The sequence below is a fragment of the Protomyctophum bolini genome (genome assembly GCF_963924005.1).
Source record: "Protomyctophum bolini genome assembly, chromosome: 14".
Taxonomy (NCBI): Eukaryota; Metazoa; Chordata; class Actinopteri; order Myctophiformes; family Myctophidae; genus Protomyctophum; species Protomyctophum bolini.
Genome location: NC_137875.1, coordinates 23,649,742 through 23,665,385, shown reverse-complemented (window position 1 = coordinate 23,665,385; position 15,644 = coordinate 23,649,742). Strand labels below are relative to the sequence as shown.

Here is a 15,644-nt window from a genome sequence, read left to right as displayed (position 1 = left end):
TTTTGGAATGTAGTTATCTCTAGACAATTTAGACTTTTTTCTACAACTTGTACAACAAAGATTACAAACTCTGTTCCATGATTTCTAATCCCCTGACAGTTGGTAGCCCTTAACGGTGCAGTACTGTACCATGCCAAGACAGCTAGAAATTTTCCCATACGAGGAAAACTAGCCATAATTGTAGTGGGGGGCTCACTGGGGGAGGTAGGATTCAATTACATCTAATTTCACCTTGCTGTATTCACTATCATGCTTTTATTTGTAACAGCAGAAATGGGCGTCATTTGCGGTCAGCTCTTGTCGAATGACTACGCATTTCCTAAATCATACAACGCGCACTGAATGGGCCAGTGTGAAACCAGATATAGTGGACTTTGTATTGCAACAGATCTAAAAGAAGAAGTATCTAAAAATGCCAATGTGATGTGAATAAAAACAAAAACTCAACTTTGCATGCAAAATGTAGAATGCACACACTATACACATACTGCACATACATTGTTGCACTATATCCGTATTGTGTCCAATTCAGTTAGGGTGATGGAGACATGGTAGGCAGAACAACAATTCTCCCTGAGCAGTGCATACAGTGTTGGCTGTGAAGCGACTTTCTAAACAAGATGCTAAGAAGTTTAGGAAGTGTGTGTGTGTTGTACACTGTGTAATAGCTGGAACAGTGGGAGCAAGGAGATCAGGTGGCTGCATGCCCAGCACAGCATTCATTATAGGGAAAACATATGGTCTAATAGCTCTATGTTCACTGCCCACCTTTCTTGTACATTGATTGTAGCTTTGTGTGGTTCACCATCGCCTTTGGGCTCTTTCTCTCTCTACTATTGTCGCCAATGCCGAAAGTAAGGAGATAAGAGTAGCAAGAACCAATATTAGGCCGAAAGTCTCACATGTAAAAAATGTATTTATTTATTATGTGATGACACCAACAGAACGCTTGGTCCAGAAAACGAATTAAAATGTAAGACCGCTACTGATAGACACCCATGTCTATGTTTATGGCATGTTTGCAGGCCGACGACTCAGTTGACAGACACTTTCCCTTCCTCATCCCATTCATATCAAGGCATTCTCTCTCTGTCTCACCCAATCCATCTCTAGTCTCGCTCTCTCTCTACCCGCGGCCTGTTGGTGCCTCGGGCATCAGCCCTCCTCCAAGTATGGCCACAGACTGGCAGCTGCGCTGTAAACTTATCACGGACGAAGAAAGGGGATCTGCCAGGCTCTCTTCCTGTCAGCAGAGATGTCAAGGTGAACTTGGGGGACTCCTTAAATAACCAGCCCTTCGACCCTGGGTCCCTCCAACACCCCCCTTTCCTCCCCCCCGGCAGCAAAAGATTATAGGAAGTCTCTTGTTTACAAGGGCATCGCGAGGGTCTTTTACAGCTGCAAATATATCTTCGCAGCACGGGTATTTATGCGGAACAAAAAAAGACAGGGGCTCTGGATTACCTGGCTTTACAGCATCAGCCTAATTTAGGAGGTGATGGAGTTGGTGTGTGTCTGTGCATGTGGTAATGTATGCCATGAGCGTATTGTTTGATTACCAGAACGAAGGCTCTCTCTCGTTCTGCTTTCTGCCCGCCCCTCTTCGACTCCCTCTCTTATCTGCCCCTTTGCCCCTCTGTCGCTTCTTTATTCTCTCTCTGCGGGGAGCTGGAGGCTGCAGTTGGACTGAAGGCTGCAGTAGGCTGTCAGCAGTCAGGCTGAGGAGGCATGCTTAGAGTGCCGGTAGTTCCATCTCCACAAGTGTACCGTGGAGCCCTGGCACGCACACTGGGGCACTGGAGACCATCTGACAATGGCTCTTCATACCTTGAACAATATCAGACTTGCAATGTTTGCACATAGCACTGTCCTTGCCCAGTGCCTCCCTGCTTGACACTCAGCATCAAGGGTTGGATTGGGGGTAAGTTCCTGCGACATACTAGCGTCATGTCCAGGGGGTGTACTTGTACATCAAGCTGCATCACGCTACAGAAACAGGAGATAGGCTCCTGCCCTATGGGCCTCATGGCTCGGCAAGGCTTACTGTCCTCGCAAGTACCCATCCTGTTCTAAGCAGTGTCCAAATTAGATCTGATGGACATGGGCATGGGAAAGCGCTGCAGTTATGCAATGTGATATGACATATGAAAACTGCAATAAATACCTCATCGTGTCACATGAAAAATGTGGACGACAAGCTGTGTATATAGTGCTCTGTCATGGCACACTGCATGTACAGGTATTTGTCTACATACCCAGCCACGACCCAGATAGTATTGATGTGAGCCAAAGGCACCAGCAGGATTTCAGTCTCCTTCACGGTGTCCTGTCCTGGGTGGGCGGGCAGCTAAATGAAGACTGAATGGAGTTATGCCAACCATGCCAGCCTGTGTGGCAGAGCATGTGGTCTTGGATTACATGCCTCTGTTCCCTGGACATGGCTTCCCCTGGGATCCCGGCCAGGTAAACTGTCAAAGCCTACTTCCTCCCACAGCGGCGGCAGGCTTAAAAAGTTCTTTATTCCAACCCCCCCCGCCCCCCCCCATTCACCCACCCTCTTTCCTGTTTTTACCCGGGGCTAATCCCCCTTATGGCAGGAACGTGAGCTAGCACCCCTGTCATGTCCCAAAGCCATGTGGGGAGGATGGGCCGGTTTCCGTGGAAGCCAAGTGGTCGAACCATTGATCTCACCAAGACATAATTGTAGTGATACATGGAGATGGAGATGCATTAACACACAAAAATCCTAAACCATCCGTCTGTGACAACATCTACGGAATCACATGATCTTTCATGTGAGCATGTGCTCCATACACACCAAAACTCTCCCTCCCCCATAGCTTGAAGACATAGGTCATTGTGATTCCATGGCACAAAGCAACTAAATCCACAGTTAGCGGTTCTTTGGTGAGGCGGAAATGCAATTGACAAAAAGACGGAGGAGGGGCCCAAAGTCCATTCTACTTTTTCTTCACTTTCCATCTAAGAAAGTGCCACTCAGCCGCTCCCTGCAGCAACGTGGTGTTTCGAGTTGTGTTTTTAGTCTGCTTCCAAGTTCGCCGTCATCACTGTTGTTGGACACTTTTCTTCACTTTGACCAATGTGTTAATACTTGCACAACTAAGACCTCAGGCTTGTTTTGGTCACATGTAACACTCAGTTTGTGATTTTTTATCTCCAGTCAGCCATGTCGTAATCACTCTTTATGTGTGACTTAGTGTAATGTTATAAATAATAAAAAGTAAACACTGCTTATAACAGTCGTGGACAGGCGTTGGTAAACACTGAGGCACAGACATTTTTAAAACCATAAATCACAGCACTAACGTATACATTGCATATCCTTTGTCCCAAAGTCCCACTTTAACAATGGTCCACTCCACACAACATGCAGACTCACTCCCACTGACAATCCGCAGGCTGTTTATCTGACCTGAAGGTCTTCACCCTCTGGTGGTTGCCAGAGGCATCTCACACTGGGAACACTCGACAGAGACTCATTCATCACAGGTTTAGGAGTGCTGCTTTTAGTGTCTCGACTCCACCAAAAATGTGACAAAAAACATGTTATGCTCTTTGGAAAATCTTGTTTCAATTTCCCTAAGCATGTCTCATTATTATGATCGCCCAGAAAATAAATATTTTTCTTCTTGTTAAGATCTAAAACCATGCAGGTTATCATAACAAACAAGTCTAACAACTCAGGCCTTTGCTGTAAGAGATGCCTTAACCCAGTGGCCTTGTGAAATATTCATATCCTTTGCGATCTGTAATGTTGTGTGAAACATGACAGGCTAGCATATGACGGTGACTGTAAGGTTATTGGAAAGTGACACATACAGATCATCTGGTCAACTACGTATACCATGTTTACATAGAGGCACATATGGGCTGCTTACACACACAAGTAGTCACATACTGTACACATGGCTTGGCATACCCAGACTGATGATATGGAACCACTCAACCATAACCATGTGTCTGGTAGGTTAATTACCATCCACTTAAAATAGCATGTACTGTATGTTACACCTATTTTAGGCACATCAAGGCTTTGCACAATCATGATAGCATTTTGAAAAACTACAGGCAATACAGATAATAAGAGTAAATTCTTCACAAGCTGCCCACAAAACATGTCAAGCTGAGAATAATACGCAATGTCCTTCACGTGGACCAGAAACATCCACTGACTCACGTGCATATACGCATGTACAGTTCAATCCGTGCTGCACAGCATCATGCAAGCAACACATTTATTAATTGAATACACAGGACCACAATAGCAACAAGTCCCCAGGACTGTTTTGTGTTATCCTTTCAGCTTTAATGTCTTTAATGACTGTTCCACGTGTCGTTTACATTTCTGACTGTAAAAGTATTCAATCAACATTGAAAACATTGAAAAAAGGGCCCATGCCAAAGAGTTTAACGGCAGGTGCGTAAGGACAAAAGGAAAGTCCAAATGCAAACAATGAAAAAAAGTACACTGTCTCTAGATAGAACTTGCAAAAAGCTTTGTTACCAAATGACGTTTCGGTCTTTAGACCTTCATCATTGACAAAAAGAAAATACATTTTCAACTACTGTTATGTCTTCCACATAATCCCATATCATCAAACATGAGTCCCTAGTCTCTGCCCAGGGGGCTCTTGAGACCCAGTCTGTACCTTGATCAGCAGGCACTGAAAATAAACAAAAGAATGGCAGCCATGTGAACATGGTGTGCAGTCATGTTGACTGGCAGGGGCCAGGTGGGCAATGGGACGGCGCTCTAGTATAGCCATCTATACATACACATATCCCACCATGCAATGCAAGACAACACAGCGATGAGCCTCCCAAAGAGATAGCAGCCATGCTGAATTGAATTTTTTTGAACAGGCCATGGTTGGTCATTAGTAATTCAAATGGGAATGCTTATAAACTCTAAGATATATGGCTTGTGGACAAAAAACCTATCCAAACAGCTCTAGGTTAAGTGTGAAATCATGCTGTGTGACGGTCAAGTCTTCGTTTTTATGACCTTATTTTATTCAGTGCTTTCAATGAAAAAGATTCTATGCCGAAATGCCTTGTGAAAAGAGAAACTGTATCTTGCCAGTTTATCTAATTTATCTGCTCGTGCAGGAAAATAATTTAATGTCTCTAGACACCCGTTTTTACAGGAGGTCAGAGCCGTGGGACGCACGGAAACCCACAAAAGTCAGCCCCCGCTGTAAAGCACACGCCAGCTGGACAGCCGGAGTTGAAAGACTTCCACACCTGCAGTGACTGTGGCTTCTTCTCTGAAGCTCTGACAGCACCTCCACCATAACTGGTGTTCACGGTACGTCCAGAAGACACTTACCGGAACATTGAAACGCTGACATCCTATTGACAAGTCCAATTAGCACTAATGTGTGGTGGCCAGCACCTCCCCTAGTTCTCACAGGTCAGTGGGGATGGGCCAGCCTGGCATATACAGACAGACAGCCTAGTAAAGAGACATGCAGTGATGTGTGTGCGCACACACGCGCGCGCGCGCGCACACACACACACACACACACACACACACACGCATTTTAATGTGCGAGTGCATACAGCACGTACGCACACATGACTACCTAATTACTAAATGACACCTGGAGGCTATAGCACAGAAACAGGGTGGATCTGTAGCTGAATGAGCCATTCTTATACAAGTTTGACTCACTGCAAAAAGGAAACAATCCAGCTGCTTTAACGCCACTGGACAGCAGGCCTACTGACTGACTTGCCTTGATTGGTTGATTTATCTGTTTATAGACCACTGAAGTCCTAACGTCACTGTCACTAGATGGCTCTATTCCCCTGATTTTTGGGGGGGTTGTATTGGAATCCCCATAGGGCGCTCTTAGATCACCTCATATAATATAAAATAAACAAATCACCCCAGAGATTGTACTCATATTGATATGAAGCATCGTCTGAAGGTGGAAATGTACAAATATTACAGAAGAGTAACACAATAAACTTTAAAAAACCAGTCAAACAATTCCCAAAGACTAGATTTCTGAGCTGGACCCGTCGCGCACAACATACCCATCGCTTGTTGTCTTGACGTAGCGTGATGTATTTTAGTAGCAACATTTAGTAGCAACATTTCCAACCCGGAAGTGTAGTTTTACAATCTTTACGGCAGAATGAATTCAATTTTCTCCAGAAACAGGCTGTATCAATATGAATGAACATCATAAATGATGCAGAGCCACCCCCTGACAGAAAAGCCTGGATGATTCGTTTATTTTTGGAACATAGTTCTTATGGAGGCGATCTAAGATTGTCCTATGGAGATTACAATACAAATAAAAAAACAGGGTCACAGACTTCAGTGGTCAATTTACTGTAAGAAAATGTACAGTAGGGTTTTAATCGTTGAAAGAATGGAATTGGTTTAATCATGTCATTTGAAAAAAGGTGAACTTAGAGTCGCTGATGATGTCGATAAAAAAGTAATAAATGCTGAAAATGCGAACTAAATTAATTAATTTAGAGATTTTTTTTTAAATGTGGTGGTAGGCCACATTCGCCACCATGGCGATTGGGGCTTGCTTTCCTAGCAGTAGCTAGCAGTGTTGTCCGCAGTTGGAATGCGAGCTGTTCTTTTTCGCTGCACTAGTGACTCCTGCTGGACGGTCAGCCTGCCTACAGGGAGGGGAACTGGGCCAGACGGCGTGAACCTCAGAGAAAAAAGCAGCTGGTGAGTGTGTATTGTTGTCTTACCCCTCCCCAGACCAACAGTGGGGTTTGGCAGTAAAGGGAACCAAAGTACACAAATACTACTAAATACTGCTAATACTAAAAATAATCGTGCAATTGGCCAATGACATCAGTGGGTCTGTTGGGCACAACAAAATACAATACATTTTGAACCGTGTTAAAATAATTAATGCCCAGCAATGGATGAAACGCCCTCTTGCATCATGACTCAATGTGACACCAAATGCCCACCCCCGCCAACTGTGCCCGAAATACACCTACACTTGTCGGCATGGCTGAGAGAGAGTCGGAAGGCACAAGTGCAGAAGGAGGGCACCAGTTGGCATGTACAGTATCAAGTGTGGCAGATAGTCATATGTACCAAATAAAACCTGTTAAATCCTTCCCATTTTGTGCTCCATCCCGACCAAGAGGCAAAGAATGCAGCATTGTTTGCCCTGGTGCCCCAGTTTCACCTCTGCTGCTCTGCTCTTCTCTTCTACACTAATCCTTACTCTTGCAGGTCCATTTGATTGCATGTGTACACTCTACTTAAAAAAAAAAAAAACCTAGAGTATTCAATGTTTGCATTTCTTCTGTTTCTAACCGTTTATGTCACCCACTTAAAACAACATCATTCATTACCTAGGTTAATCATATTTGAGCGATAAAAGTGTCATTACTATGTCAAGAGTATTATAACAGGTGTAGATAACGCTGATGTAAACTCACCCCTGTCATCTCCCGCTTATTGCTTATTACCCTGTTTCCATTGACAACCAAAGCACCATGAATGATAACAGTTGTTAGTATTGCATCAATAAAACAAAGCTACGAATGAAACCTTTTCATGGCAACACACATGGCAACATACTGTATGTCCCTTTAAGGTTTTAGCAGTTAGGTTAACACATTGAGGGAAGGGTCTCATTATTACTGAACAATCTAAGAACCCCACCCACACTACCTCGATCTAGTGACCTATCTAAGCAGGGCAAATCCCCCCCCAAGAGGAGTGAAACCAAAGGAGAGCTTTGAGCAGTAGTGGCAATTAGTCGCGGTGGCTAAATACCCTCTAGGTTAGACCTGAGAACACAGCCATGGAGGTGTAGAAGAGTCAGTCATGAGGTGTTGGGATGTATGCGAGAGAAGAAGCGGGTGATTGATTACCTGGAGGACACAAGCAGGCGTGGGAGACTTCTCTGGCCTCTCGCGTCTTCGGTAGCCGAGCCGCAAGCTTCTGCACAGGAGACAAAACACACAGCAATGTTACAATATGGTGACATTGGTATAGAATATGGTCAAATTGTACTTTATAATTGTATAAACTTCAGTTGGCCTGATTCCATCAATCAATGTCAGCTTATATTACTAATGTCCAATAACGTTTTTTTAGACAGCTGGTGAGCTTCATTGGCAATGCCAATCACTTGGACAGAATACTGTGAATATATCCAAGTGTGGCCTGTCTTTAAATGTGTATAAACAACACTCCCAATGTACAACAAATAGAGATAGTATTAGTGAGATTAGAAAGCATCAATCAAAACATGCAATGGATTTGCCACTAGTCTCGATTTAAACTTCATCACAATATCAACGTGTGACAGTTGACCTTGTTAGATCCACAAAAGGCCGCTTGCGATTTGACCCTGAGCAGAACACAAAAACATTCTAGTACATTCCCTGTGGCATAGCAGCAGTCCCATTGGTGATGGTTACTATCATAGGAATGCCAGGGCTGGCTGTTTAGAGGCCTGCAAACAGGTGCTGAAGGGGATGTTATGAACGCTCTGCCATTCTAAGCATTGCGTCTCTATTCTCTGTACCGCCTGTTGGCCTAGTGTGATCACTGTCCCAGTACATGTCATGACTGTGGCCATGGATCATACCTGAATACTCGGGTCCAAATGTGCACCATTAAACAAAATAATTTTGGATTAGTAGTAACTGTATTTGGGTGGTGGAGTGCCAGTCAGGGATTACCACAGTACATAGACTGTAAGTGAATCTCACTCGGGTAGACAAATGAAATAAATGTTATGAGCAACTTTATGAACAACTAAAATATTAATATACACCACTATATTTCGTATATTATTCCACTTAAAGCTGCTATAAGCAATAATATGTCAAATTTTTAATGATGTTCTTTTTTTTAAATATTCAGACAGACAGCAATGGGTAGAACACCCCCCAAAGAATGTAGGGGCTGCAATCTGCATTCAAAGATTCTAGAAGCTGTCATTGGTCGATTTGCCTGTCTGCTTCCTGATTGGTTAGTCATTGCGACCAGTGACAAAGCTTCTAGGAACATCTTTGAATATGAGTGTGGCATACACAAATCACATGCGTAAATTATTGCATGATGCATAGTGCGTGCATGCATGCATGCATGCATGCATGAATTTAAGCTGGGGTGCCCAGTACTTTTGGAGAAAGGGAGCTGAAGAGTGGATGGAGAGATGGGGTGATAAAAAGAGAGGGAGGGGCGTTGAATTCTCCGCCTCTATGCCTCCCCACTTTAATGGTAACCCGATGCCAGAGTTTTTGATCTGGTTTTAACATTCTATTTTGAATGCATGACAAAACCTTCTACTGTCCTAAAGCTATACTAAGCTCCCCACAGGGCCTCACTGATGCTGCTCAAAATAATATTCAGACTGTCCTCCATCTCTTCCCAGGTTATACTGTATCACTGTTACCACATCAAGGAACCATGGGACGCCTAGCGGTATATTAGAGTTCTAGGCTAGGGCATGGGATTTCCACTGATGATCCACAGAGGTATTGCAGGTGGTCCCTGGTCATGCATTCAGAAAATCATTAATTTATTTGCTTGTGTCTAGTTTGCATGTGAATAATAACATTTTGAGAGAGGACTTGTTTGGTCCAGGGAAGAATACTTGTGTGGCTGTATCCAAGAACAATGTTGTGCTTCTTGCCAGATTATATCCCTGCTCACTGGTCATAAAACATGTTTTGTTTTAGTTTTTTTTGTCCAGCTCAAGAATGTAGCCTGTGATAGTGTGATTACTGATTAGTGAGTAACAAGTAATAATAATCATAACCCATGGAATGGTGCATGAACTCCCACCACTATTGTATCAGGTGGGTCTATGATGGACCCACCGACACAATCGTGGTGGTCCCCAGGTTGCTCTTAGTCATGATCCTTGGGTCAAAATCAGTTGAAACCCCCTGTTCTAGGGTGAAGCAAGTAAATCCAGCTGATTTATGTAACAGATGTAACATTAGCACTAACCCTATCATCAACCATGGGGGTCCTAAATCATTTAACGCTATGTCATAAAGGCTCCTATTGATTCCTTTTGTTCTCACCAACGATCCCATGTTTGCCAACATACGTCATTAAGGAAACATACTTGTGTTAGCTTGTTGTAAATCCTGCTATGCTGCCGTATCTCAAGGGCACATCAAGGATACAAGGTGTTACACCTAGCGGTTGTAAAACTGAGGCACTGAGGTACTTGAGGAATTCCAGCATTGCTAAATTTGGACACAGGGGATCGTAACACAAAACATCTACAATCCTCAACCAACAGCAACAAGTGATTCTGAGACCTGCAATGTTGCAGACATTGGACACTGGACAGTGGACAGTTGGACGCATTCTGAGTAGAAGATAAGAACTGTCACAGTACAAGTTATAATCATTAAAGTGAAAGAAAATTATTGTAATGCATTAGGGCTGTACAGAGTTCATTGGCTTTAATCCCTTGGATAAATCATTCGGATAGGTTGAGAGCTTGACTCCTGCTATTTGTGTGTGTGTGTGTGTGTGTGTGTGTGTGTGTGTGTGTGTGTGTGTGTGTGTGTGTGTGTGTGTGCGTGTGAGTGTGTGCTTGCTTGCACATCTGTGCATATCTTGAAGCCTTCACTAACTGTGCTCTGACAAAGTGCAGAGGTTGAACAGGCACTTTTCCTAGAGTGTGCTGTTTGCATTAGGCTGTCTGATTAGCACATAGGGCATTCATACTTTCAAATACGCACACGGGAAATACACAATACATTACATACACATGCATTGTGTATGTGTGTTAATACGTGCAGTGTGTGCACTCATCGGTCTATCTGTCTGTCTGTATGTCATTTCTGCTTGTGTGTGTGTGTGTGTGTGTGTGTGTGTGTGTGTGTGTGTGTGTGTGTGTGTGTGTGTGTGTGTGCTCACACACATGCGTATCCAAGCACATCACATCAGTACATATATTTTACACTGTGTTGGGTGACAGATCTATGGGGATCACAGTGAGGAAACCGGGGTAGAGGGTGTTTGTATTTCTCACTTTTCCACACCTCTGAATCTGGCTTGCAACTCACACCAAGCCTCCGCAACCGAGAATGTGTGCTAGGTCCCTGCCGAGTCTGCAGAGGCCACTTTGTGGTTAATTGTAAATGTCAAAAGAGGCCACTCTGGGGCGAGATAAGGGTGCGTTCAGGTTCAATTCATGTTTTTAAGAGTACATGGTTGATTTGATGGAGTATGAGTTAATACAGTCACCTCACAAGTATTCTCTTTTTGGACACCTGTTGAGGTTTCGGCCATGGGCAGTGCATCTATGCTTGTATGAAGAAATTGGAAAATATATGTTGCCTATGAAGAGATTACGGTTCTGATATTGGCAAAGGGCAGAAGTATATTTGCCTGCCATATAATAATAATGTTGGGTTGGCAATGCAACAAAAACATAGTGCTTTGATTGTGTTTGACAATTTGATAGTATTTTAAATGTTAGGGAGGTTATAATCGTTATATGAGAGAGAGAGAGAGAGAGAGAGAGAGAGAGAGAGAGAGAGAGAGCCCTACTACCATAAACAGTATCCACCATTATCCACCTAGGCCAGTAATCCAGCCTGACAGCATGTTGCGGGTTCGAGTCCAAAGACCTTTGCTGCGTGTCTTCCCCTCGTCTCTCTCCCCCTTTCCTGTCAAGCTACTGTAACCTATCAATAAAAGGCAAAAAAGCCCCAAAAATATCTTTAAAAAAAACAAACATTATCCACCAAAGTTATGATAATCTCCCCTGATCCAAATGAGAAAAGGAAAATATTGGGAGTGAATTCCCCAGGCTGGACTCATTTTCCATAGAGTCGTTCAAGGAGACGGCCGGGGAGGAAAACTCTGGACAATGTTGTGAGAAACTAACTCAGACGTCAGTCTAGAAATTACCACCACAACTGTAGTTGCTTCACATCAATAATGACTTATATGAACAGCCCTGTATACACAAAGACTAACTCAGACGTCAGTCTAGAAATGACCACATAACTGTAGTTGCTTACTTGCTTCAAATCAATCATGACTTAGCCTATATGAACAGCCCTAAGTATTCAATGAGGTGGGGCTGTGTTCCTTGATGCAAGACTGGAGTCACAAGTGCGTGGGACATCCTCTTCATCTGCCCACATGAAGAGGATCTAGCTCCACATCATGCATGGATATTGCAACTGCAAAGGCAGTGGCTTACTCCCTGTATGGCAGCAGTTCCCAACCATTTCTGAACCAGGGCCCACTTGAAAATCTTGAAAGCATTTGTGGTCCACCAATTTTGACAGATGGGTGGGCTGATGTGCATTTTCAGAGCATGTTAATTTTAATGATCAATCGATCGACTGTGTTCTGGCTTGGATCAATGGTACTTACATTATAAGTATAATTTAGGTTCCTATTCAAAGGTATCACAATGAAAACAAAAGGTTTTAAAGAACTACCAATATACTTTCCTACATTATTTGTTCAATATTAATGTTATTATCAATACAATCTCAGTGTTTGTCACTAATTTGGGGGCCGACTTTCATATCATCATGTTGGGATCAATGTTCTATGGGCTAATATAATAATATGGGACTTCATGCAATGTTCCATCTTTATAATTTCATTCCTAATATGTTAATAATTATCATAGGCCCTTGCTGTGGAGTTGTGCTCTTCTTTTCTCCCTCGTAATTGCGTTTATGATGCCCTGGCTTAGTGAAAGTAGAGGGGCAAAACAAAAGTTAGGCTAATGTAAACAGGGGGAGGGAAAACATGGGACACTGCGGGACTTCAATCACAGTGAGGTTGTTAGTATAGCTGTGTGGAACTGCCTGGTCAATTAAAGGGCAGCGTCTCCAGAATGCGTTTTTACTAGAAACAGAAGACATGGGTCAACGTTCTTATCCAAAAATAATGATACTGTCTGGAACCTGCAACCATCAAATGAAAGAATAAATTCCTGATTAAACATAGGATAGTTTAATATTAGCCTATAATTTCTGCATTCATTCATAATTCACTTGTTTACGGCGTTTTGTGCAACTAACTTGGTTGAACACGTCAATTAATAAAACAAATAAAATAAACTTCTCCTCTCTCCACCGTAGGTTAAAGGCTATCATAGCCTATTTGCTCGTGGTAGAGAAATTCGCATCGGAACTAATATGCTGCATATGGGGCGATCGAGCTGCGAGCATCAATCCCACAACCGTCCAATGTTGTAATAGTCAATATTGTAGCCTATCAACCAATCAACCAATTCAATGACATTTCAAAATTATAGCCTATAGGATAAAAAATATTATTTCACAATCTCTATGGCAGCGCATTGTTGAGGCAAATCGCATCATAAAGCATCAACAAAATCATTTCACAGTTTTATCTCAGTTTTACCTGCTCCAAAATCTGGTCAAGTCGCCCCAAGATAACGGGTTCCACCTGCTGCTCCAAAGACATCCATGCAGAGAGCTGCGTGTCTCGCTGCTTTTCCAGACTTACTATCCGCGACTGCAATTCCGACGTTCGCAGGACAACCAGAATGCATACTCCAAGCGAAAAGAGTGATAATGTTATGCAAATTGCTATGCCAGACAAATCTTTCCAATTTCTCCAGAGAGGCTTTTTACAAGGGTGCTGCACGCCGCAAGTCCTCTCCATATTCGATTTACCACCAACTCCCCACTTCTGATCCTCTTCCATGGCTGTCATATGTTTTTATTCGTTTTGATCCACCACGAAATTCCAATATTCATCAAGAAGAAGAAAAAGTTGAAAGGTGAAGAGCGGAGGAGAAATCCCAACGACCTACAACTTTTGTCACTGCAGGGGGATTGTTGCTGTGGGCAGGGTGGGCAGGTTGCGCAGCTGTCCTCTTCCAAAAACTACCTTGCTGCAGTCTTCAGAGATGAGAGTCTATATCGACGTTATAAAACGAGACATTATGTAGATCTGGAGCAATCATTCAGTCATGTCCGATGTGAAAAGGGACTCTATTAGCTCGCCGTGCGGTTCAGCCGCTCCATTTGACGGGGCTCTTCAAAGCGGTCCTGCAGTGACTCACAGTCAGTCAGTCTACTATCTCTGAGAGATCAGCAGTCAGTGCGCTCGCTGAAATCCGACCCACTCGCTTCTGCTGCACTAAAGTGGTTACCATGGGCCTTTTGCTCGACAGTGGCGTGCATGCTCCTCCTATGAGTTGGGGTTTAGGTTGGGGAGGGATTCACGGTAGCGTTGCTGCCCCTTTTGATCCTCACACTTGCGAGAGATATTTTTAGGTGCCCTCAGTCGGGCGCGCAGTGAAGACGCATAGTCACGTCACGTCAGCTCACCAACAAACAACACGCTGACTGATACTCCTCATAGGCTACTGTCCGTTGTTTAGCCTTAACATGTAACTTTATGTTGAACTCCATAATTTAGTTATGTTTAGGTTAGGCTACTTAATTGAACTCTGTAGCCTATACAACACACCCACTTAAGCATAACATAGGCTTAACTTTATGATGTAACAAAGTCATAAAACGTAATCAGCCTCTCCCATTCAATGATAAGAAAAGGAAGACTAGGTCTGGGTCAATGTGTTCACTTCAGATATGAATGAATTCATTTTTGCCATTGTCGACAACACTACAAAAGCATCTCAACTAAACATTTTTGTTGCATGATTTACAATTGTAACCAAGTGTATTTCAATGTTGATGCTATAACCGATCCAAAAGCCCAACTTTGCTGTTGATGTCTTAAAGCCCTGACTCACCAGACAAACATGGGTCAACCCATCACCAGACAAGACCACATTTTGTCCTGGCTAACAACTTGCTTGCTGAGTGCAATGTAGCTGAAACGCTGCATTACAGCAGGAGTCTAACCGTATCATTCTTATACACACCATGTGAGGTCCCCAAAAACCCAATAAAGTCCCGGCCTGCATGGGAGCCCACAAATCTATAATGATTCTCAGGTAGGTACTGATAAGCCAAACAACAGAATCCAGAGTATTTAGGCTACTACTACAAAAAAACATTGATTACACTAAATGAACACCGGAAGAATGATACACACACTTGTATCATTCTTCCGGTGTCCAAGGGTACAGGGCGGTCAGGAGTCAGGACACAGGAGTAGACAAATGTCCGTCCCTCTTTGATTAGTTTGCTGCTGTTGTTTCACCCACAGTCAAATAACAGTGTTTAGGTCGGCTCTAGTGGTCTTTGAAGTTCTCATCTCCCACCCCATTAAAACGGCTGGCCATGCAGCCACACAGACACACCATGGGCCAATGAGCTGGCTCCTTTTTGTGCTGCTCTTTGTTTGGCTATGCATGTGTGTGTGTGTGTGTGTGTGTGTGTGTGTGTGTGTGTGTGTGTGTGTGTGTGTGTGTGTGTGTGTGTGATTGAGAGAGAGCGAGAGAGAGGTTGAATTGATGAATGAGAGTGAGTGAGTCAGTGAGTGGTATCATTAGGCCAGTCAAACGATGCAGTCAACCAATAATTTGCTAGTGGGTCAAATGAGATTTTTAATTGGTGAGAGATCTTTAGGCTTCCAAAGCTTCAGTCTGCACCACCACTTTCTCTGAATCCCCTCCATGAAAACACCAGACTGGATTCAGAAATGTTTGTCCCATGTGGCAGTATAGCAGCTAGCC

The 15,644-nt window shown here is 43.4% G+C and overlaps 1 protein-coding gene across 1 annotated transcript in view; it reads right to left on the bottom strand.

The window, feature by feature from the left end:
• LOC308328809 (uncharacterized protein) overlaps positions 1-14,157 on the bottom strand; it is a gene marked incomplete at its 3' end in the record, with an annotated part of 44,263 nt that extends 30,106 nt beyond the window's left edge. Inside the window, exons 1-2 of the mRNA XM_080782919.1 lie at positions 13,394-14,157; positions 7,891-7,960 (exon numbers count right to left, since the gene is read on the bottom strand). Of these exons, the coding sequence (XP_080639045.1) occupies positions 7,891-7,960; positions 13,394-13,708 (385 nt within the window). The 5' untranslated portion in view covers positions 13,709-14,157. The remainder of the gene's footprint in view (positions 1-7,890; positions 7,961-13,393) is intronic.
• Positions 14,158-15,644: the final 1,487 nt, after the last annotated feature.